Here is a 21,438-nt window from a genome sequence, read left to right on the forward strand (position 1 = left end):
TCGCCCTGCGCCTGCGCGCCGGCCGCTCCCGCCCTCGGAGGCACCGAGTTGCACCGGATACGGGGCGCCGCTGCCTTCCCGGCACTGCTTCGCGCCTTTCCCCCCCTCACCCGACACGGGCCTGGCTCCGCGCCGCACAGGCCAGCCGGCGGCCCGGGCCGCTTCACTCTGCTGCGCCTTTGCCAGGACCCACTGCCCACCCCCGGCTCCGCGGGCCCAGTGCGCCTGCGCTGGGCCACACGCCGTGGCGGGAGCCTTTGCCTGGTCACGTGGGTGACACGCTGCAGTATCTGATTGGCTGCGGGGCGGCGGCGGCGCGAACGTCACCCGCGCGGTAAGGGGGAGGGGTCCGTCCGGGCGTTGCCATGGGAACGGGGCCCACGGGGATGGGTGTGCCGTGGGATGGGTGTGGGGATGGTGTTTTGCCGTGGAGATGGGTGTGGGATGGGTGTGCCGTGGGATGGGTGTGTGACAGTGCCGGTGTTACACCGGGACGGAGCCTGGCTTTCCGCGGGCATGAGCTCTCCACCGCAGAGCTGGGTGGAACAGGGCTGAGCGCCGGGCAGGGTGAGGGATCTTTGCTGTCCAGGGTCAAATTGATGTAAACTTGAAGATTTCATAGCATGGTCCGTGTGCTGAGTGTTGCTGGATGGAAGCTGCCCCGACTCTCTCTCATCTCTTGTCTTCTGCTGCTCTCTCTTGTTTTGGTGGTTAATTTCTCAGGTGAACTCTGATCCAGTGGGAAACAAATTGAGCTTTTTTGTGGCTAGGCTCTTCTGTCAGACGGAGGAGTCCCATTAAATCCAATTGATTTTTCCTGTATATGGTTCACGGATGTGAGAATATACAGTAGTGTAGGAAAGAAAACAGGATTGCCCTTTCACCAGCAACCTGCTCATAGATTATGCAAGTGCTGGTGACATGCTTTGCTTTGAATTTCAGAAACTTGAACCCAAGTTAGCAGAATTGGTTCAGCTAATGGATGGGCTGGCACCAGAATTCATGGACCCTGTTCCACAGGAAGGTGGCCCTCGGGAAGTAACACACTGTTTATTTTGCTCTATAGCTCAGTGATGCGTGTGTGCTGGCTTGTGGGCAAAGAGAAATGCGCTCAGCGAGTGAAACTGCCACACTTGGAAGCTGTGGTGGTTGGGCGTGGCCCAGAGACTGGGATAACGGATAAGAAGTGTTCACGGCAGCAAGGTAAGGTGATTTCGCTCAAATCCTGCTTTCCATGTGCAGAGCAGCTGAGCTTGCCTTGCTCCTCTATGTGGTCTGCAGTGTTGCCTGGTTCTTGAACTCATCAATCCTTTTTAATAAGCACTTACAGAGATCTCTGGGGCCTAAAAAATCAGAGACAGCCAGTGACAGGACATCCACCTCTGTAAACTAAAGCTTTGAATCTTAATGTGAGTTCCCAGGCCAAAAGTTGGGTTTCACTGCCTGCATCCCTAGTCGTGAGCAGCACTTCTTCTCCATAGTATTCCACCAACTGATTTTTAGCATGACTTGTTATTTTATACATAAAATAATGTGATGTTGGAGAATATATGAAAATGCCTATCACCTATACAGTGCTGCACATCTTCCTTGCTTTATCTTCTGTGCCTCTGGACACAGTCTTGCTCTGTGCCTTTTTTTTTTTTGTCCCAGAGGGCTGGTAAGAATGTCAAGAATATGTATAAGACATCAACAGAGTCCAGCTTTGTTCTGAAGTAATTCTACCCTTGGCTCAGTGTGTGGGTTGGCTCTGTTTTACCTGTGTTCCTGGAAAGAAGAGATGAGGCAGAAGTATTCTTGGCACACATTCACAAAGATCAGCTCCAGAAAGAAACAGCTCTTCAAAAATAGGAGTGTTTCCTGCACTGGGTGGTTCAGCAGAGTTCTTTTTATTTGCATGGTTTTGTGACACTTTGTTCTTTCTTTTCCAGTTCAGTTAAAAGCAGACTGTAACAAGGGGTATGTCACAGTTAAACAGGTATGTTTTTATGTATGGATCTGCAGTGTTTCTGGCACTTACTGGGACAGTTGTACTTAGCTCCACAAATGCTCCAAGTGATGATAATGATCACTGGGTCTGAGGGACCTGAAGCTTTCTTATCACCAAGGGAGGTTAGAGCAAGTGACCCTCAGAAGTGAACTTTCTGCTTTGTGCACCTCAATGAAAGGCTGCACTATTCCTTCCAGATACATTCCAGTCTAAGACCGCCAGACTTGCAGCATCAGGGAATGCTGTTGTGAATCCTCAGTCAGTTCTGTTGGGTGCTGCATTTGAGAGACTTTGGACTTCTTCTACTAAACTTGTTTATCTTTCTCCTGAGCCTTAAACTTCATAAGCTGAGGCAGCCCTTTGTTTAAGATTGAACTTCTTGTGTTAATGGGAGTCCCCAGTTGTAGAGTATTTTATGGGTGAGCTCATGGAGCTGGAGATGTGGTTACTTATGGGAAGAGATGGGATGAGAGACACCACTGCTGGAATGCCCCTTTTACCAGATGGATGGAGGCAGGCCTACTCCCTCATGCATACCAGACCCAGTATCTCTGAGATACTATGAAGGGAAAGGTCTCTGGTGCTGGTGTTTGTTTGTGTGTGTGTGTGTGTGTGTGTGCCCACAGCATCAGCCTGTGCAGACAGTACCACACAACATGTTATACCTGCCGAGGGGTCATGCCTTTTCTCAAAATGACTCCACAGCCCACTAGGCACAGGCACCTGGGGGTATCTGGTGAATCTGGCAGAGATATCTATGACAGTTTCTCTCAGAAATCAACCCTAGTCATGATTTGAATATTGTGTTACTGGAATCTCAAAACTGAGGATGCTTTCTGGTGGTGGGTGCTAGCATGTTTTCTCTGCCTGTTGAGGAGTTGCTCCCCAGATGACAGGTGTGTGGCACAAGGTTCTAGTGATCAGTTGTTTGATAATTTATTCACTCATGGGAAGCATCCTTGACCTGAGTGAAACTGCAGAGCTGTAGACTAAAGAGATCCTGGCTGGAATCAGGTGTGTGCTTCATTGCAGTGAATACTTCATTGAAGTGAGAGGTGTAGTACCATCTTGTGAAGCATGCAGGTATGGCAGTGACAAAGCTAACAAAAAGTTTCTCTGACTGAATTCATCAGTCGCAAGAGGGAGCTGATTTTCTAACGCCCGTTTTGTGCATAAATATTAACCAAAAGCATTTTGCTGAAGACTCCTAATTTTTGTAGGGTCGCCCATATGATGATGCAAAATCCAGCTATCAAGAAATCACTGTAGGTTGCCTACATCACAACACCGTTGCACTAAAATAAATTGCTAGAACTACTGTTACTCCTCAGAAATAATGGCTGCTGTTACTAGTTGTTTAATAGGTTGCTAATTTGTGTGGGAAGTGCAGCACAAGTGGTGCTGTTACTGTGTAACTGCTGCAGACCAGGCTCCCTGTGACACAGGCCCTAAGGGTGTGTGCTGACAGGCGTGACTGCAAGATTGGGACAGAAGCAGATGTCCCCAGATGTCCCCAGTGCTGCACTGCCTGGTCTGCTGAAGCGGGTTGATGTGGGCAGGGTGGGTGGTGAATACAAAATGCATTTGCTTTCCGGGATAATGGTATTCCAGGAGACCTGAACAGAAGTTGGCAATTCCACTCACAACATAATTTTTTACTATTTTTTCCTTTTTCTGTCTACCAAAGATAGGAGTAAACCCAACTAGTGTTGATCTTGTGAATATTGGCAAGGGTGAAGTGGTGAAAATGAAGCCAGGCCAAGTTCTGCATATTGTAAATAACCTTTACCCCTACACGGTGCAATTTGCTGAAGAGTCTGGGAAAGCTGTTCCAGAAACAGACAAGATGCCACATGAAGGCTCCTGTGAGAATGATGATACTGAGCTTGTGCCCAGAAAAACAATGAAGCTGGAAGTGGTGGATACACAAGGCAGTTCTATAATTCCAAAGCTTAGCAATACCAGTGTAACTACACATGAAGGAACTTCGAGCAAAAAGGTGAGTGTGCTGGTATTAGTACTTGTGCTGTTTCTCCTGGGGTTGTCTCCTCCATGAGGAGACATGGTCTTTTGCTTTTGTGGATTCTGCTGGTGAGAGGCATCTTGGGTGAGCACAGATCCTCAAAGTATACGGAGCATGAGAGGTGTTATGTGCTGCTGACATCACCCACGCCCTGGGAAAGTTACTTGGGACCCATGCTAACCTGATCTGAGAGTTAGGTATGTGTGAGGATGAGCAAATGAGGATTTAATCTCTGGTTTCAGCTGCAGTTTCTGCTAGAAGAACAGTCCACGTGAGCTCTATTTAGCTGCAGTCACCCAAGGACACTGTCCTGGCTCTTGAGTGGTTATCTAAAAGTGAGTGCACAGAGAACAGAACAACCTGAGCATTTTCTTTTTAAAATTTATTTGTTTATAATTGCATGAAGCTTTTTTTCTCCTCCTGCTTTGTTCATTCCATATGGCAGAACTATGTTTACATTAGTGAATGTTAGCAGCCAGAATCTTTGAAAGGGAGTTTTTAGCCCTGTGACATGGACAAAATAAAAGACCTTAATGCATTTGGAACTAGTGCAGTGCTGAAGGAGAAGGCACAAAAATAAAACCCCTTAAGACAAAATTTTATTCTCAGGTTGCTGTGAGTTAACCACTTATTTAATTTGTGGACTTGGGCTGGTTATGTTAGGGCCAGATTTGTGGTAGAATGAGCAGGGAGATGACAACTCACACTATAGCCCTGCCAGCACTATAATAATGTTTGAACGTCTTTCTTTGTAAGAATATGATGAATATCATTACTGCTCCGAATAGTTAAAACATCTGTTTTGAAAAAGGTGCACTCAAGACACACCTTCTATTAGGTGTTCAGTAGCAAAGTTAAGAAATAATTTGTGTTGATCAAAGGCTTGATCTCCCCATGCCTTTATTGTTTTCTCTGCAAGCCACTGAACAACATAAAAAAAATCAATACATCTAAGGATAAGGCCACACACTGCAACTACTTTTTTTCTGTGCAGAGCAGTATGGGATGGGACAGTTAATGGACATCTTTGTTCTTTCTTTGGTTCTTGTGATCCCTGAAGCAGAGGGCCTTGTGCAATGACACATGCAGGCAAATTGTTCAATTTAAACACATTTATAGCTCCCTGCTGTTGAATTTCCAATGTTTGGAAGATTGAACTTTCCACCTTCACAGTATCTTGTTAAAAGTTTTCAAAAGTAGCTTTTTAGGGGCAGTTGGAGCAGGTATGTTCACATTTCATAGAAGGGAAATAATTTAACTCTCATTCAGCTGTTATTGTACTGCTGTGTACAAATGAATATTCTTTACTAAACCCTTTGAAGTATATAATTGAACGCTTAATTGTCTTACAATTTATTTTTCCCATTCTGTGCTATAGGAACATTTAGGACACTGGAGTCAGGGTCTAAAGAGCTCCATGCAAGATCCAAAAATGCAGGTGAGAGTTGTATACTTGTACTTTACAGTAGATCCTGTCTCATAAAGCTAAATGAGCTTTCTTTCTTCCTTCTGCAATTTGCTTTAACAGTCTGGTTAATCGGTGGAGTCCTGCATAAGGGCTGAAATGTACTTGCATCTCTCCCTGTAGTAACATTAACTTGGAAGTCCCTACTGTACTGATTTCGCAGATTCTCATTGTGTTAATTTCTTTGAGTTCTCTGCACTGTGAGAGCTTTGGCCAACAGATTTCAAAAACATTGATGGGAGAGCAGAGAGCTGTGCAGTTGCTTTGTTTCCTCAGGGAAACCAACTAAGTGTTATCATTTGAAGCTGAGCAAGCCACAGGGGTTCCCATTCTGCAGCAGTCAGCGCTGTGTTGTTTCCTTGTTTCCAGCAAGTTCTTAACTTTCACGCCTTTATGTCAGCTGACATGATCTGACCTCTTGCCTCACTGGGCCCCTTCAGGTGACGATCACTGTTAGGCTGAGGATAATTTAGAGTCATAGTGTATGTTGAGTTGGAAGAGACCCATCAGGATCATTGAATCCAACTCTTAGCCTTCACAGGACATTCCCAGAAATCACATCATGTACCTGAAAGCTCTTCTTGAGCTCTGATGGACCTGGTGTCATGACAGGTTCCCTGGGGAGCCTGTTCCAGAGCCCAGCCATCCTCTGGGTGAAGAACCTTTCCCTGATATCCAGCCTAAACCTCCTCTGACTCAGCTTCAGGCCATTTCGTCAAGTCCTGTCACTGTTCATGAGAGTGAAGAGGTCAGTGCCTGCTGCTTCTTGTCCCCTCACAAGGAAGTTGTAACTGCAATGAGTTCTCCCCTCAGTTCCCTCCGGGCTGGACAGACAAAGTGACCTCAGCCCCTCCTCATATGGCTTCCTTTCAAGGCCCTTCACCATCTTCTGAGCCCTGCTTTGGACATTTTCTAAGGGCTTTATGTCTTCTACTGTGTCACTCAGAACTGCCCCCAGCACTGGAGGTGAGGCTGTCCCAGTGCAGAGCAGAGCAGGACAATCCCTCCCTTGCCTGGCTGTGATGCTGTGCCTGATGCACCCCAGGACATGGATGGCCCTCCTGCCTGCCAGGGCACAGCTGACTCACGTTCAACTTGACATGAACCAGGACCCCCAGCAGCCATTCCATGGAGCTGCGCTCCAGTCTCTTGTTCCCCAGTCTCTCTCTATGTCCAGAGTTGCCCTGTCCAAGGTGCAGAGTCCAGCATGTTACCTTGTTAAACTTCTGCCCAGCCCTCAATTTGTCCAGGTCTCTCTGAAGGGCTTTCCTGCCTCAAGGGAGTTGACAGTTCCTCCCAGCTTAGTGTTGTTGGCAAACTTGCTTTCTGTTCTTTCCAGTCCTGTGTCCAGGTCATTTGTGAAGCTGTTGAAGAGCAGGGCTGAGATGGAGGCCTGTGGAACCCCACCAGTGACAGGTCACCAGTCTGATGTCACCCATTCACTGTAACCTTTTGTGCCAGACCTGTGACCCAGTTCCTTGCTTAGCTGATAACTAAACAGAAGGCTTCTGTTTCTGGGTTGATTTTTCTTCTAATACAAGTGTGCAGTGTTGATCTGCATAGATTTACAGGAGAACTGGATGCCCATTGTCCTAGAGTTGCCAACACTTTCTATATATAGGGGATGATAAAGCCCCTATAGAGTACATTCTTCTTCCATACTTTTTAAACATAAAACCTTATTTTTACCCCTGAAGGAGAATTCTGTATACTTACCAAAACCAGGCTTTCTTGACCCAAAATGTAAGCAGGTTTTAAAACTGTTCTTTTAATGTTAGACACAAGTACCTGTTTATGAGTGAAGGTTAGCTTTATTAGTTGTAGTTTCAGTCTGAATACACAAACAATAGAACTCCTGTCTTTTATTTTTAATCAAATATTAAATGGCCATATTTCTTTTTTCTTGAACTTGAAAAGACTTGAATGTGATCCTGTTCCTGTTGGCAGCAGGAGCAGACAGTAGTATGTGTGTATAAAATATCTTGCTGCTGAAAGAATCAGTCCTATGATTTGTGTGCCAATAGAACTCTAATCTTCTTTCCTGTAGAGTAAGACTGATCTGTATATAAACATCCAAGACTTAATTAACAAAGGTGACAAAGACATCATCCATCTCTCATCAGCTGGTGCCCTGCTAAGAGACCAGAGACACAATACACAGTTTCTGCGTCACAGCCTGATGGCTTTTTATTGCTGGGTTCTCCCCACTGTTGTCCACAAACTTCCCAACCATTTCTCTTCCTCAGCTGCACTGAATTGTTGCAGAACGTAAAACAAAATGAAAACAGGAAGAAGGACATAATAGACAGGATTCTGTTCTCCTTCTTGTGAGTGATCTTACAAAGCAGCACACTGGGTAGGATGAACTGAAATAGCCCAGACTTGAATATTTTTGTCTTCGTAATGCTGGTGGAGGTCTGTTGAACACTGCTGTTAGCACATCTGACATTTGTGCTTCACTCTGGAAATTTGCAACCTAGTACATTCCAACATATTCAGTATTGAGCACTGTGGTTTTGTTTGTGACTGCAGAGCTTGAGCATAGCCTGATGGAAGTAGAGTTCCCTAGGCCTCACTGATATCTCAGTCCAGGTGATTTTCTAAAGTTCATATACCGCTGTAGTTATGGTTAACTTACTGGAAAGTAAGATTAGAAAGCTTTTGCCCCTTTTATAATAAAGTATATGAAAAAGGATGCTGGAACATCTCTCCATAGCTGCCCTGGTATATGTTATGGAAGAGGGTACTTATCCTGGAGCAGCTTAATTCCAGCAAAAGTTTTCACTGGATAGCATCTCTCCACTAAATATAGTGCTTATAGTAATAATATGTTTAACTTTCAATTGTAAAGTAATCTAGTTACTTCATTTTTTTGCAAGGTTTACAAAGATGAAAAGATTGTAGTCATCAAGGATAAATATCCCAAAGCACGTTACCACTGGCTTATCTTACCATGGGACCCTATTTCAAGCCTGAAGTCAGTCACCAGGGACCACCTTGCACTTCTGGAACATATGCATTCCGTTGGGCAAAAAATGATTGAACAGTGCCCTGCCCGAGAGAGCCTGGAGTTCCGACTGGGTTACCATGCTATCCCCAGTATGAGGTAAGACCTAGAGGAGTCATGTGGCTGTTGTTCCAGTTACACAGATCTGGGGCTAAATCCGTGAGGACATTTGGCATTGCTAAAGAACAGGCAGTCCTCCTCCACACATGAGACAGCTTGGTGTGCAGTCCTTTGCCCCACGCTGCTGTGTAGATCCTGAGGCACGGGGGAAATGCCTGTTGGGCTTCTCTAGGAGAAGCTGGTGCCTGGGGCTGTGGGATGCCTGTGGTCCAGCCCCAGTGACAGAAGCACTGCTGCCATTGCTACAGCATCCCGCTCCCAGGGCACCAGCAGGGATTAGAGACTGACTCCTAGACCTGTTAAGGCTGGGAGCAAGGATTTGAGTCTTGTGTGTAAGTCCCGACCTTAGAGTGTCCAGGTGTCTGTTGATACTGCAGTCAGTTGTTCTCCAGTTCTTGAATGAAGCTTTTGAACACTGATCAAGTCCCATTCAATTACTCTACAAATAATAAAACTTTGGTTTATTATTAAATCTTTAATAAACCTGTGGTTTGCTAACACTACTGTCTCTGCCTTTTTGGAAACTAGCAGGAATATAGACTGCAGTGAGGACCAATGGAATATGCAGACTAGTGACCCTGACTCTTTATAAGTGACATGCTTGGCAAGAGACAGTGCTTCCAGAACTGACTGTGTTTCTTCTGTCACAGGGTCAGGACTGACCCACAAGGCTGGCACTCTTTTGAATCATGTTTGCAACTGATACAACTGCAAAACTTTGAGCATTAACCATCTTCTCTCATATCTACGTTATATTTTTTTTTCAGTCAGCTACATTTGCATGTAATCAGCCAGGATTTTGATTCTCCAGCCCTGAAAACCAAAAAGCACTGGAATTCTTTTACTACAGACTACTTCTTAAACTCTCAAGGTAATTAGACAAAGTATTTCATAACATACTTGCACATTCTGGCTTTGGGCTTTTCTTCCAAACAAATGTGCAAGTCATACATATTATTGCAGTAAGTGAAAGATTTTATTTAATTTAAGATATTGGGGAGTAGCACTGAGTAAAATTCAACAAATTTTGTGGCTGGTTTAAATTGGAATGCAGCAATGACATATTGTGCATGCAAAACAATGCACAGAGATTTGCAGTGTCATGTGTTTCATGACGCTATGTGGTCTCAATACCTATGGTCTTTTTTATTTTTTTCCCCAGATGTGATAGAGATGGTAAGAAGCAAGGGAAAAGTAATGGTGAAAGACCATACCTCTGAACTTCTCAAACTCCCCCTCAGATGCCATCGCTGTAAACAACAGCTGTCCACAATCCCACAGTTAAAGGAACATCTTCGGAAACACTGGCCAAAATGATTTTGCAAAAAATAATCTTTCAATCTGTCTTCAGATTTCAAGCCAACACAAAGACGACAAAATGTTAATGGAAATGTATGTTTATTAACTAGAGTGACATGTTGTAATGTGGGGAAAAGTGGCCTGGAAACAGCAGCATACTAATTTAGTAATAGCTTCAACAAAACCTCAAGCCCTCTTCTTCCTTCCTACTGAAAATGTAAATCAAGTGACTTCAGAAATGGAAGCTTTTTGGTTGCAGCTTTATTGTTGTACAGTCACACTAATCTGTAAGTGAACTGAGGTCTGGGAGAAGTGCTTTGTTTGGATGAAAGGATTTATTTTAATTCAGAAGCTGAACTGAGCCCAGATCTAGGTTTCTACTGAGAAAGGAAAGAAACAATGATCTAGAGGTCTTTCTCTTGACATTTTCTGCTTACCACTGAAGTTCCTCCTGTGTGTTAATGTTGCAGGCAGTGGTGTGGCTGACAGAATGTACTGTCAGTGGAGAGGCAGGAGCAGCAGCTGATTACCCCCACTTCGCTGAAAGGCCTGACTGTTCAGTGCTGCTGAACTGCCCCTCAGCTTGGGGACAGCCACTGCTCAGGCTCTAAGTGGAGCAAAAATCTCATTTGGGTACAAGGATGTATTTAAACATTTTTTATGTAATACATTTGTAATACACAATGACCAGCTTTACTGCTTCCTAGAGTAATAAAACGATCAAGGTTTGCAGTTGCTTGTCTGCATGCATTGAGGTTGATACAGAAATTCTGTGGTTTAATCCTGTACTGTTTCTGCAATCAGGATTTTAGTGAGCCTCTAATAATTTAATTGTTGTCAAGATGTGAACTTCCAGAAGCAGCAGGACAGTACTAGTAAAAATCTCTTGAGTCCAGATCTGGTTTGTACAGTTCAGCTTCATCCTAAGCCCAACTTTGAGTTAAGTAAGATGCTCTCTGGGTGAAATGGCTTTCAGTAAAAGAGTGCACAGAGCTTTTGTTACACAAGCAAAATGCTGCTCCTAATAGTAACACATTCTCTAAGGAGAGGGTGTCCTCTCTTCTTCCATTTCCCCATGCAGCAGCATGTTGCTGTACCCACTCAAATGGAGCAAATAATAAGTACATGTTGCTGGAAAATAATAAAGATGTTTCCGTCATAAAGTTATTCCCAAAAATGTGCTCTTTCAACCTGGTATGTAAGAAGCCAAACCACACAGAGGATCACATTTATTTCATGCTTGTGCAGAGATGGGTGCTGGCTGGTGAATCCACAGAGCTAGCACACCCAGTTCTAGCCAAGCAGTGTAGCTAAGATATTTTCAAAATATCTAAGTCTGCACTTACCTGATGTCTAAATACCTGCAAACTCAATAGCTATTGGACAATCTTTTGCCTGCTTCAATATAAGGGTATAATGCATTTTGAATTTATTATGCATGTTCAGTAGGTAGGATTCTTCAGTTGGAGGTGGGTAGTCTAAGCTTTAGAGATATGGCTTTCACATTATAATGAGCTAAGTTAATCTAAAGGATGCTTTTTAGCTGATTTAGTTAATTTCAGTAGAACATGGAACCTTGCAAAATGCACGATTTCTGTTTGTGTTCTCTTGTTTCAAAACTATTCTGCAAGACCTGCCATTTCCCACTTTTCTGGGTCTTTAAAGTATTTATTGTTCTCCTATGACTCACTGTGCAAAATCTTTTCTTAAACCATTCATATTTCACCAGAATGGGGTACAGTAAGCTTAACAGGTGGCCATGGCCTAATTTAAAACACCAGCCACAGTTCAGCTATTGCTGACATCAGTAATAATATGCCTTAAATTACAGAATAAAGCTTAAGACAGTAAGGAACAAGGACAAAAGCACAGCCTGTCTATGAATCCATTCTTGTCACAAACTAGGGCTTCAGCTGCTCCAGAGGTAAAGTGCTAATGCTTTGCAAAGGGAAGTAATTTGGACCAAGGCCAGTTGCGAATGCTGGAGAGCTGTGGTCTTCCTCATAGCAGACCCAGGCCAGAAAGGGAAGCCATGCTTCTCCACAGTGAAATGTGCTGCTTTTGGCCCATGGCCCATCACATCTGGGTGGGAGTCATGGTTTTAGAACTTCTCGGAGCAGGTCAGAGTGAAGCATAACCCCCTGCAATCCATCTGTCTGGGAACAGCGTGCAGCTGAGTCACAGTTGCCACACACTCAAATGGGGAGCACGATTCAGGGGGACAAGCCTGTCTATGATGTTGTAAATCAGCAGCATCACCAGGAGAACCACTGCCACTGGGCTGACCTCAGGGTGAGAGATGGCAGCATGTCCAGCACTGTGTGATGTCACCACTGTATGGAAAAGGTCCGCAGGAATGGCAGCAGTGGGCACAAGCTCTCTGAAGCCAAGAAGGGGCAGCCACCTATAGGGGTAGCCTCAAGGCCACAAAGTGTCACAAGTGACTTTGTGTGTGGCTTTGCAGGTACTCACAGCCTTCCTCCAATCTTTCCTCTACAGCTGCTAAGTCCATACAGGAGACTGTGAGCAACCAAGATAACATCTCTGTTGGAAGAGAGCTGCAGAATAGCAGCATAACCTTAACACTCATCAGCCAGTGATGATAAAGCATCTCCCATCCACACCTGGCTGTAATTAGATCTCGTATGGAACTGTATTATTTTCTGTGATATTGTTACAGGAATGAGGCCTAAAGCCAAGAAAGATGTGGTAAAGGACTTTCCATGAGATGTGCCATGAGATATGTGAAGGGATTAACATGGGCTGATGGTAGGCTGATGGGGTGACGGGTTATCAGGTGGAGGGGCAGATGACCCCTGCAGCCATCCCACTGGAAAAGCGAATGGTACAAGAGTTCTATTCCACCCTTATGAAAATGCCACTGGCTTTGTTCTCTCTTTGTAACTCTTAATACTCATTTACAAAGAAAGTTCTCTCCCCCTCTTCTTCGTTTACATTTGCAGTTGATAGAATATGAGACTATAGTCTCATCTCTGCTTCTCTCAAAAAGAATAAATTTATTCTTTGAAAGCCTCCAAGGCAGAGGATGAGAACATAACCACCTTGAAGAAAAGTCAAAGGTCTTACTCATCTCTCCCCCACAGCAGAGTTGCCTCTTTGGAAAGATCTGTGATTCTGACTTCATTAGAGTATACCTGGGAACACTTGAATTCACTCTACACTTGTATTTAGCAGGTGTGTTTATCACTGGAAGAACTATCATCTATTGCTCCAATGAACCACACTGTGCATCTGTTCATGAAACTTCCTACTGAACTTGATGGATTTATGTTCCTTCTGTGTTTAATGAAACTAATCAGCAGACAGGTGGAAAATATCTAACAAGAGAAACAGGCTTCCATACAGCCGTATTTGCTCAGAGGTTGAGACATTTTTAAAGTGAACTCCGTATTTCTGCATTAATGGTTTACTTCAATTCCTGGTAACTGTGTTTGTAGGAGCCCCCACAGAATTCCTAAGAGTAAATTCAATGTGTCTGTAATGACACTAACTAAAACTGAGTATATTTCAAGATTACAGGCATCACTAAGAAAGCAAAAGAACATGGCAGCAGAAATCAAGGGAAAGCTGACTCCTAGCTGCTGCTGAGAAGATATTAAGGTCCAGCAACTGCAGAAGTAGTAAGAAGGATATTCCCCCTTGAGGCTCACCCACACCAGGTGCTGCTCCCAGCTCTACTGCTCCTTATTCCAAGTTCACTCAGGACTCAGGAGGGAAAGGTGTAGGGGAAGACAGTAAGAATTTGAAGAATGATGTATAAGACTGGTCTTCACTTGGATGGCAGATTTTTGCCTTGGTGGGAGAACAAGAAAGCATGCCTAACACAAAAGGGTCCTTGGCTTTCACCATCACCATGATGAAAAAACCAAAGAAATCATACTCATTCTTAGGCACAAGCACAAATCCTCAGTAAGCCAGGGGCAATTTTATCTTTTCTTGTGTTCTCTTTCTAAACAATAGGTTCAGTTGTGCAAGACCTCAGCATTTCTTGGCATCAGATTCAGGAATGTCAGGAATTACTAGTGTCAGTGTCACATTTCAGTTGCGGGGCCAGAGTGCTTTGCAGAGAAGCACAGACTCTCCAGATCTGGTAGATGGCTTCTGTATTCACCAGGGACTATGCTCTGCTACCATTTTGAAGACCAGGTCCTGTGAAACAGTCTTGCCCTGTAAAGACTTTCATGTGTTTTGCCATCTCAAAAGGCATTACTCTTGGAGAATCTCTTTTCAGTGTAGTCACAGTATTCGACAACAGGCTTAAGTCACCCCCACACAACCCAGAACAGGCCAGGCAACTCAGAAAAACTGGAGATGTGCTCCAATGCTTCACACTGAAAAAAGACTTTTACCACTCTCCTCCATCCAGCGGGCCCAAGCCAGCACAATACAGACAGTGCAAGACTAAATGGCCACTCCAATCTGATGGAGTTCTTGCCACACGAGAAGTTACCTGCAGCACTGCACATGCTCACACTGTGCAACCAGAACACAGCTGTGCCATTAAACGACTCCAACAGACAGTAAGCACCTTGTTTGTAAGGTGTTTTTCTGCAGAACCCAATGGAAATGGCCTGAACACTACAAATGCCAGGCCAAAATTAACCAAGAAGGGGATGCCGCCACTGAGAGGGTTTCCAGTTTCATCTCCTTCCTCTGCTCCCAGAACTACTGCTGCTACTTCTTGCATCAGATGACAGTATTCTGAGGTAAAACCTAATTCTCAGTACAAGATCAGTTTCCAGATGACACAGTTCTGCAATAATGCTGCGCACTATTGCACTGTTACCAGGATACAGCTGCTGATCGGTCAGTGCCATAAGGCACCATTACTTTATCTTCTTTGATGTCAGATAATTAGGGTAGTATTACCCAGCAGAGTGAAACACCAACATCACTGTCCTGTTTTTATTCATGTTTTCCTCTGCCCAAGACCACCCTGGTGTGATCAGGCCCAGTTTCAATACAATGGCTGTTGGCACTGCAGGATTCACACTGATATAACAAAGCAATAATGAAAATCTGGTATCAGCAACACCCAGCTTCAGCAGAAAAGACATAAAATTTGTTTGGCAACTGCAGGAATTTGCTATTGGTACAGTCTTCCAGGTGAGTTCTCTAAAGCAGGCTGAAGTGCTTAAAATGTGGCCTGTGATCATAGCAGATATCAACTCTGGGAGGTAGGGATGGCAGTGAAGATACTGTTAATCCCTTCACATATCTCATGGCACATCTCATTCAACACTGGTGGGATTGCTTCATCCAGAAGGGGGAACAGTGGTAGGAGCTGTCAGAGCTGCATATCCTTTTGCTCCCCAGCCTCACAAGCCACCTCTGCAGTGCACATGAGAGCTGTGCCCACAAGTGTGACACCATAGAGAGCTGTGCCCACAAGTGTGACACCATATGGGTGGCAGTCACAGCTGCACCAGGTGGAGGAACCCTTCACTTCCACAGCCCTAGGAACAGTGTATCAGAAATACCAGAACAGCAACGCCTTTTGCAAAGATATAATGACATTATTTGAAAAGTTAAGAGTTCAGAGTCCACAGAGATTCCTTGGTTTCCGGTTACTGGAGAAGATGCAGCTTCCACTGCACATTTTTATTGAATTTTGGTGGAGTCAGTACTTCAGGATCTGAAAGACAAATGGAGCAAGTGTCAGAACAGGGAGTAACAGCATACAGTTTCTTCAAGAGCTGTCAACTACTTTTGTCCACTTTTCTTAAATCAAAGGATGCTGAGAAACCTCTTGACATCTATAATTTCCCTGTAGTGACTGATAACCAGCCTGCACAGGACAGTGTCCTCAGAAGACCTGCTTTCACCAGGAAACGTCTGGGCACACCAAGTCCCCTCTTAATTGTTAAGTGTCACTGTTCAGAATGAGGAGGCACAGGCACAAAGCCACAACCATTAGTGGCACAAAGCAGAACCCCATTCATTCACCTGTCATTGGCCCATCATGTACCACAGTGAGCTCCTCCTGGAGTGAGTAAGAGCTTTTTCTGAAGCCAACCCTGGCAAGTAGCAATAGACAGGTTGCATCTATAGACTCCACAGAGGATCTCCCCAGCCAATTTCAGGACTAGCAGGGAAAGAAGATGTAGGACTAGGGGAAAGATGGAAGACTGAGGAATTGGGACCACCCTTTGCTAGGTCTCTCAGCCCTAATTTTGTATTCACTGCAAGGACTTTGAGAAGGCAAAGTGACATGACAGATTGTAGCCTGGTCTGGTCAAGGGCCTGCCTGACTGCCAAAGGCAGAGAGAAAAATTCAGCAGATAAGTTACAAGAAGAATTATCTAATACGCTCTTTAAGAAATCAGATTTTCAATTCCCTCACAACAGACTGACATTACACACACAGTAACCCAAGAACAATTGACATATTTTAGCACAGGAGACAGTTTTAAGGTGAAACAGTTTTAGAACATGAATTCAGAGCAAAATAAACTTTATTAAGAAGGCTGCTCACTTGCCACAAGGCAGGATGGTACATCCATAAAGAAAGGCAAGGAACCACCACAGCTGAGTAACTGGTACAATTGCTGGCAGGTAGCAGTGTTTGGAGAGCCACTAAGCCCACTAACCTCCCTGACATTTCACACCCAAACTTAACTCAGAGACTCAACTAACCTTGTACAACAGGAGGCATCATCCTCTTTTGCTGATAAGCAGCCATAATGCTGTTTGCAGTTGAATTGGGTCCCAGGACCTGTAAGAAGAAACAGCCATTTTCCAACCTGAACAATTCAAGGCACAAGCAGGGACACCCTCAAAGGAAACTCTGCTATGATTGTCCAAAACCAGGAGACCTCACAGTACAAAGTGAACAGGATCAAAGTGTGATCGGTGTGATCAAAGCCCAGCAATGTCTCAGAAAAGTTAATACAGAGGCAGAAAGAGAGAATTGCTGTCACACAGCTTTTCATGACACAGAACTCTTATCCAGCACCTACTTCTTCACAGCATCATAAATGTCATGATTCAGCAGGACTGACTTCATTACAGCACCACCAATATTTAAAGTTCATCTGGGAGTCTCCGTTCCCTGTCACACAGAACAATTTTAGTCTGTCTTTAAGAGTCCTGCTAATCAGCAGTTGGGGGGGAAGATATTGGGGAACATTTTGTGTTCACCATAAATGCTCAGAAACACTTATTAGAAATAAAAACTTTTACTCTGGAAGGGAACTAACTAAAGCCCTTGTGATTTCCCTATTCTGCATTAAGCTGAAGCTTAGAAGCCTCACATAACCCTTCTTTATGTAACTTACTTCTTATGATATATGGTTCAGACTTAATTGACCAATCCAGTAGTTTTTCACTTCACAAGACCTACTCTACTCCAGTACACTTCTACCATTAGGCCTAGAAAAGAGGGAGTGTTCCCATATTCTACAAATTGCTTAAGATGGAGCTTACAAAAACAAGTCACCACTAGGACAAGGCAACACAATCCTCAGAAGACCTCATCACATCCAATGTGGCACTCAGCGCAGGGGTGACAGTAGACTATACATGTACCCATCTAGAGTGTAATGAATCAGCAGGTCCTGCCCAGAATATCTACTGAACCTCTAACAGAAAGAAACCCCAGATTTTGAAAGCCATGGAAGGATTCTAGGGTCTGTGCTGGAGAATGCAAAATACTGGTAAACACTTGATACTGTCTAGTGAGAGTGAAAGGTGCTGTAGATGAGCACAGACCAGGCTGACAGAGCTCTGTTGCAGGTCTGGAGTCCAGATTTCTGGGACCGAGGTCTCCATCAACTGCAAAACCTCTTCCAGGACTTGCTGCAGTGCCCTAGCTTGCTCATCATAACCAAAGAGCACAAGCTGCTTCAGAAGGATGTGTATCTCTCCTGCAGGAAGGAACAGAAGCAATAAAATAGCAATCAACACAGGTATACTAAATAAACAGCTGCATTTCTTTGCTATCAGCACACAGGAAGCAGAGCAGCAACTCAGAACTGGTTCTGTTCCTACTGAGCCCCTACAGTGTCTGAGAACAAAAACAAGACAATTCTGAAATGATACAGAGAAGGCTTCTTTTCTCTGCTCCCAACTTCAAATGCAGAGAGTTCATATTATTCTGAGTACAGAGGCAGATTAAATAAATCAACGTTCAATGCAGAGAGCTGTATGGACCAGGCAGCTTTTCTCTCCAGCATACACAGTAAGAACAAGCACAGTACCTTAGCTGTCCTCATCCTCACAAGCTGCAGCATGGATTAAGATCACCAATTATCCTACCTTTCACAGTCTCAACAGCACGAACACTCTCTCCGAGGACTTCCAGAAGGGCAATATCTTCAAAAGGACTCCCCTCCTTCAGGCTGTATCTCTTACGCTCTGCCTTGCGTCGGTTCTTTGAGGATCGCCTGGAAAGAGCATGTCCAGTTACAGTGTGCACAACAGATTCGCTGTTAGCAGGGCTACACATGAAGGAACATCAACAGTGTGCATGAAGCTTGTCACTCAAGTCCTTGCCTTCTCCAGTGACAGAGGACTGTGTGTAACCTTAGGTGCTCTGACAATGTTTTCAGCTCTGTTTAACCAATATACTTAGTGGTCTGAAACACAAGATAGGAATCAAGCTGCTTCTCTACTCCAAAAAGGACTGCTCCATGTTCCAGCAAGGTTAAAGCATGTGAACAACACAAAGCAGGAGCTGCTCCAAGCACAAAGCAGTAGTCACTATCAGGCAAAGTTGAGGTCCACTAAAAGCACTGGTGGCCAGGGTCTGTGCATGGCTGTGATCATTTTAATTTCTGCCATCTCCAGAGCCTGCTCAGCTCCTAACCATAATCACAGGAAAGCAACTTCTTTCACAGACCAGACCTACTTGCATAACATTCCTAAGTGATCCGCACACTGATGCTGAATACTAAGGCAACATTCTCCTTCTTTTTTACATCTGGTCCACAAGAAAAAAAAAGTGTCTAAAATGTGCACAATTTCCCCACAACTGTATTCTTTCACAATTCAGCCAGGGGATTCAGAAGTGGTCCCAGAGACTACACCAGCCTGACCAGCCTGTTACACACCCCACCCCACATTGCAGCCCATACTCTTGAGAGCATTCACAAACAATGCACACAACCACTGTGGGAAGACATCGGTATGAGATTTAGTAGCAAGTCCCACACACCAAGTGTGAAACCTGGGCCAAAGAACACAAGGCATGTGCACAAGCTGCTAATGTTTGAGAGGCTCTGCCTGTATTCCCTGTCTAACTTTCTACAGCCAGCCATTCTGGCCATATGCCCAACATCCATGGGAGCCAGAACCCAGCATCTCTGCTCTTCCTGTTGCACTAGTAGCTTTTGGCTTTTTCTCGTTCTTCCAACGAGAGCTAAAATAACCATCAAATGCTTGTAATTAAAGCAGCTACAAGGCATGCACAGCTGCAAGGAGGAGCAAGCCAAGCATGAGCACAAGCTTCTAACCTCCTGAATGCTGATGCCAGAACAGTCACTACCTGATTAGAAGGCAGATACCTACGCTGATATTCTTGAATTGCTGTGTGTATATTTGCTGTTCATGTCACTGGCTGTCACAACACTGCTGGTTTCAGAAAAAAGCTCCAATTCCGGGCAATTTGGCACTTCATAATCTGCAAAACATGGTAACAATGGTCACAGTATGGAAAAAGGTCAGAATTATTTCAAGCTTTCTGATTGATCTGTGTAGCTTGCTGGGAAGAGTCATTCTACCTGCTGGTGTTCTGGAGCTTTATGGCTCCCAAACTCACTGAGCCAGCACACAAGAGGAAACAGTAATTGTGAGACCAACACTGCTCCTCCATCCTGGTGGGGATCACATTGAAGAGCACAGTAAAAGGGGTGATAATCTCAGTGCAGCAGAACTGGACTAGGACACAGCATTCTGCTTTCAGAGAATCCCTGAGCCTGTGTCAGTGGGCAGGTCAATATGCCTATAGGTACTTGGCACGGAGGACATGCTGAGCATTGTCTCACCCAGTCAAGTTGGTACTGTGGAGACAATGCTGTGTCATTTTGAAGAGCTTTCAGGTGCATTTTCTTTGCGTGAAAGCTGTGACCCAAGGAAGAGCTGAAAATACAAGAGTAACCACACTCCAAATACGGAGTGAGGAGGGGTTGAGAAGGGTGCTGTTTTACTCCTGTAGGTCCCATTGGAGCTAAAGGAGAGCACAGCTCCATCACAGCAAACAGAAACCACACATAAAAACATGATCACAGTTTCTTATGTAGGAAAAAGTCATACGCAATTTAATACCAACCCTGCAGGTTCTCACAGGCCTTCTCCTTCAGCTCTCGCACCACTTGCAGGCGACTCTTATGGCGAAGAAATGCTGTTTTCTGGGAATCTAGGAAGATCAGCTGACTTTTTTGAGCTGATCATTAAGAAAATCAAAACATAAACATTTGTGCAAGAGAAAAAGAAAAGCATTTTTTACACAAGCACAGTCCTTCAACAACCTCAGAAAAAAAATCCCTCAACTCATAAAGCATGAAAAGGAAGAACAAGCAATAGTAATAAAACATTCTTCCTGAATGGAAGGGAGAATAAAGCGATCAAATAATTTTTAATTTCCAAAAACTACTCATCAAAGCTTACAGTACAGATAGCCATTTTCCTGGTCCATAGCTCTGCTGCCACATATGCTTTGGAACAAGGACTTTTCTGCTTGTTCATGGATATGCAGACACGGACCTCTTTGCAGCTTTTGACTGTGTAGTCTGGAAAAGCTCCAAAGGAGCCTGACTAAGCTAAAAAGGTCCCATGACACTGCAGGGCTTCAAGATGAACTGAGGACAGCCAAACGCAGATAAATGAGCAGCATCAATTAGGTGGAAACAAAGTATCCTTCCATACACCTTCCAGTACTGAAATGCTGCGACTTCCCACAGACCCAGCAAAGATCTTCTTTAGCCTCTATAGCACAGAGAAATATTCTAGCACAGACTCACCTTCCAAAATAGCAGGTTTCAAGTTGGTTTCCAATATATCCAGCCTACCATACTTGTGAATCTGGATCAGGGAAAGAGAAGGTATCATTCAAGGATCTAACCCACACCACATCCCTCTGTTTTTGCACTCTAAAGGTTTATTTCCACTTCTGTTATTATGGTTTGAAATGTCTTACCAGTCTCAAAGCCTCTTCCCAAAGAGCCCCTTCTAAGAGCAGAAGAACAGCCTCTTCATAGTCCTAGAAGGAAAGAGCAACCACGGGTTGCTGCTGCTGCTGCTACCAAGACATGTTTAGGTAGAAGCTATTCAGATGGCTACTTCTACACAGCAGTATCCCAGTCAAGAGAGGAAAACACTACTATGCCAGCTATGTCAAGGTGTTGACGACATAAAAACCCAAACAAGCAAACAAAACCCACAAACCAACTCAGCAAATCTATGTTACTTCTCCCACACTAAGGGGAAATCCCTCTGGAACTCTGTCTTCCTTATTCCAGTCCTCATGCTTCGCCTCCCTGAGACAAAACAGAGCTGAAACATTTTTCGTATCAAAG

General features: G+C 44.4%; 2 protein-coding genes across 4 annotated transcripts in view; one reads left to right on the forward strand and one right to left on the reverse strand.

The window, feature by feature from the left end:
* Positions 1–31: 31 nt before the first annotated feature.
* Positions 32–12,765, forward strand: APTX (aprataxin). Of its 3 annotated transcripts, none has more exons than XM_005492702.4 (8): positions 32–334; positions 1,067–1,203; positions 1,932–1,978; positions 3,678–3,989; positions 5,392–5,451; positions 8,358–8,584; positions 9,373–9,476; positions 9,768–12,765. In XM_005492702.4, the coding sequence occupies exons 2-8, from the start codon at positions 1,074–1,076 to the stop codon at positions 9,920–9,922; spliced, it is 1,035 nt and encodes a 344-aa protein (XP_005492759.1). In that variant the 5' UTR covers positions 32–334; positions 1,067–1,073; the 3' UTR covers positions 9,923–12,765. The 3 variants fall into 3 exon arrangements, with proteins under 3 accessions (XP_005492759.1, XP_014126589.1, XP_005492760.1); XM_014271114.3 differs by lacking the exon at positions 32–334 and adding an exon at positions 354–390; XM_005492703.4 differs by lacking the exon at positions 32–334 and adding an exon at positions 407–567.
* A 2,652-nt stretch (positions 12,766–15,417) lies between these two features.
* ELP1 (elongator acetyltransferase complex subunit 1) overlaps positions 15,418–21,438 on the reverse strand; it is a 37,392-nt gene continuing 31,371 nt past the window's right edge. The window contains exons 29-36 of the mRNA XM_074532524.1: positions 21,060–21,122; positions 20,884–20,944; positions 20,193–20,306; positions 19,433–19,544; positions 18,182–18,309; positions 17,636–17,790; positions 16,562–16,640; positions 15,418–15,560 (exon numbers count right to left, since the gene is read on the reverse strand). Of these exons, the coding sequence (XP_074388625.1) occupies positions 15,493–15,560; positions 16,562–16,640; positions 17,636–17,790; positions 18,182–18,309; positions 19,433–19,544; positions 20,193–20,306; positions 20,884–20,944; positions 21,060–21,122 (780 nt within the window). The 3' untranslated portion in view covers positions 15,418–15,492. The remainder of the gene's footprint in view (positions 15,561–16,561; positions 16,641–17,635; positions 17,791–18,181; positions 18,310–19,432; positions 19,545–20,192; positions 20,307–20,883; positions 20,945–21,059; positions 21,123–21,438) is intronic.

Source organism: Zonotrichia albicollis, chromosome Z, assembly GCF_047830755.1.
Source record: "Zonotrichia albicollis isolate bZonAlb1 chromosome Z, bZonAlb1.hap1, whole genome shotgun sequence".
NCBI classification, from domain to species: domain Eukaryota; kingdom Metazoa; phylum Chordata; class Aves; order Passeriformes; family Passerellidae; genus Zonotrichia; species Zonotrichia albicollis.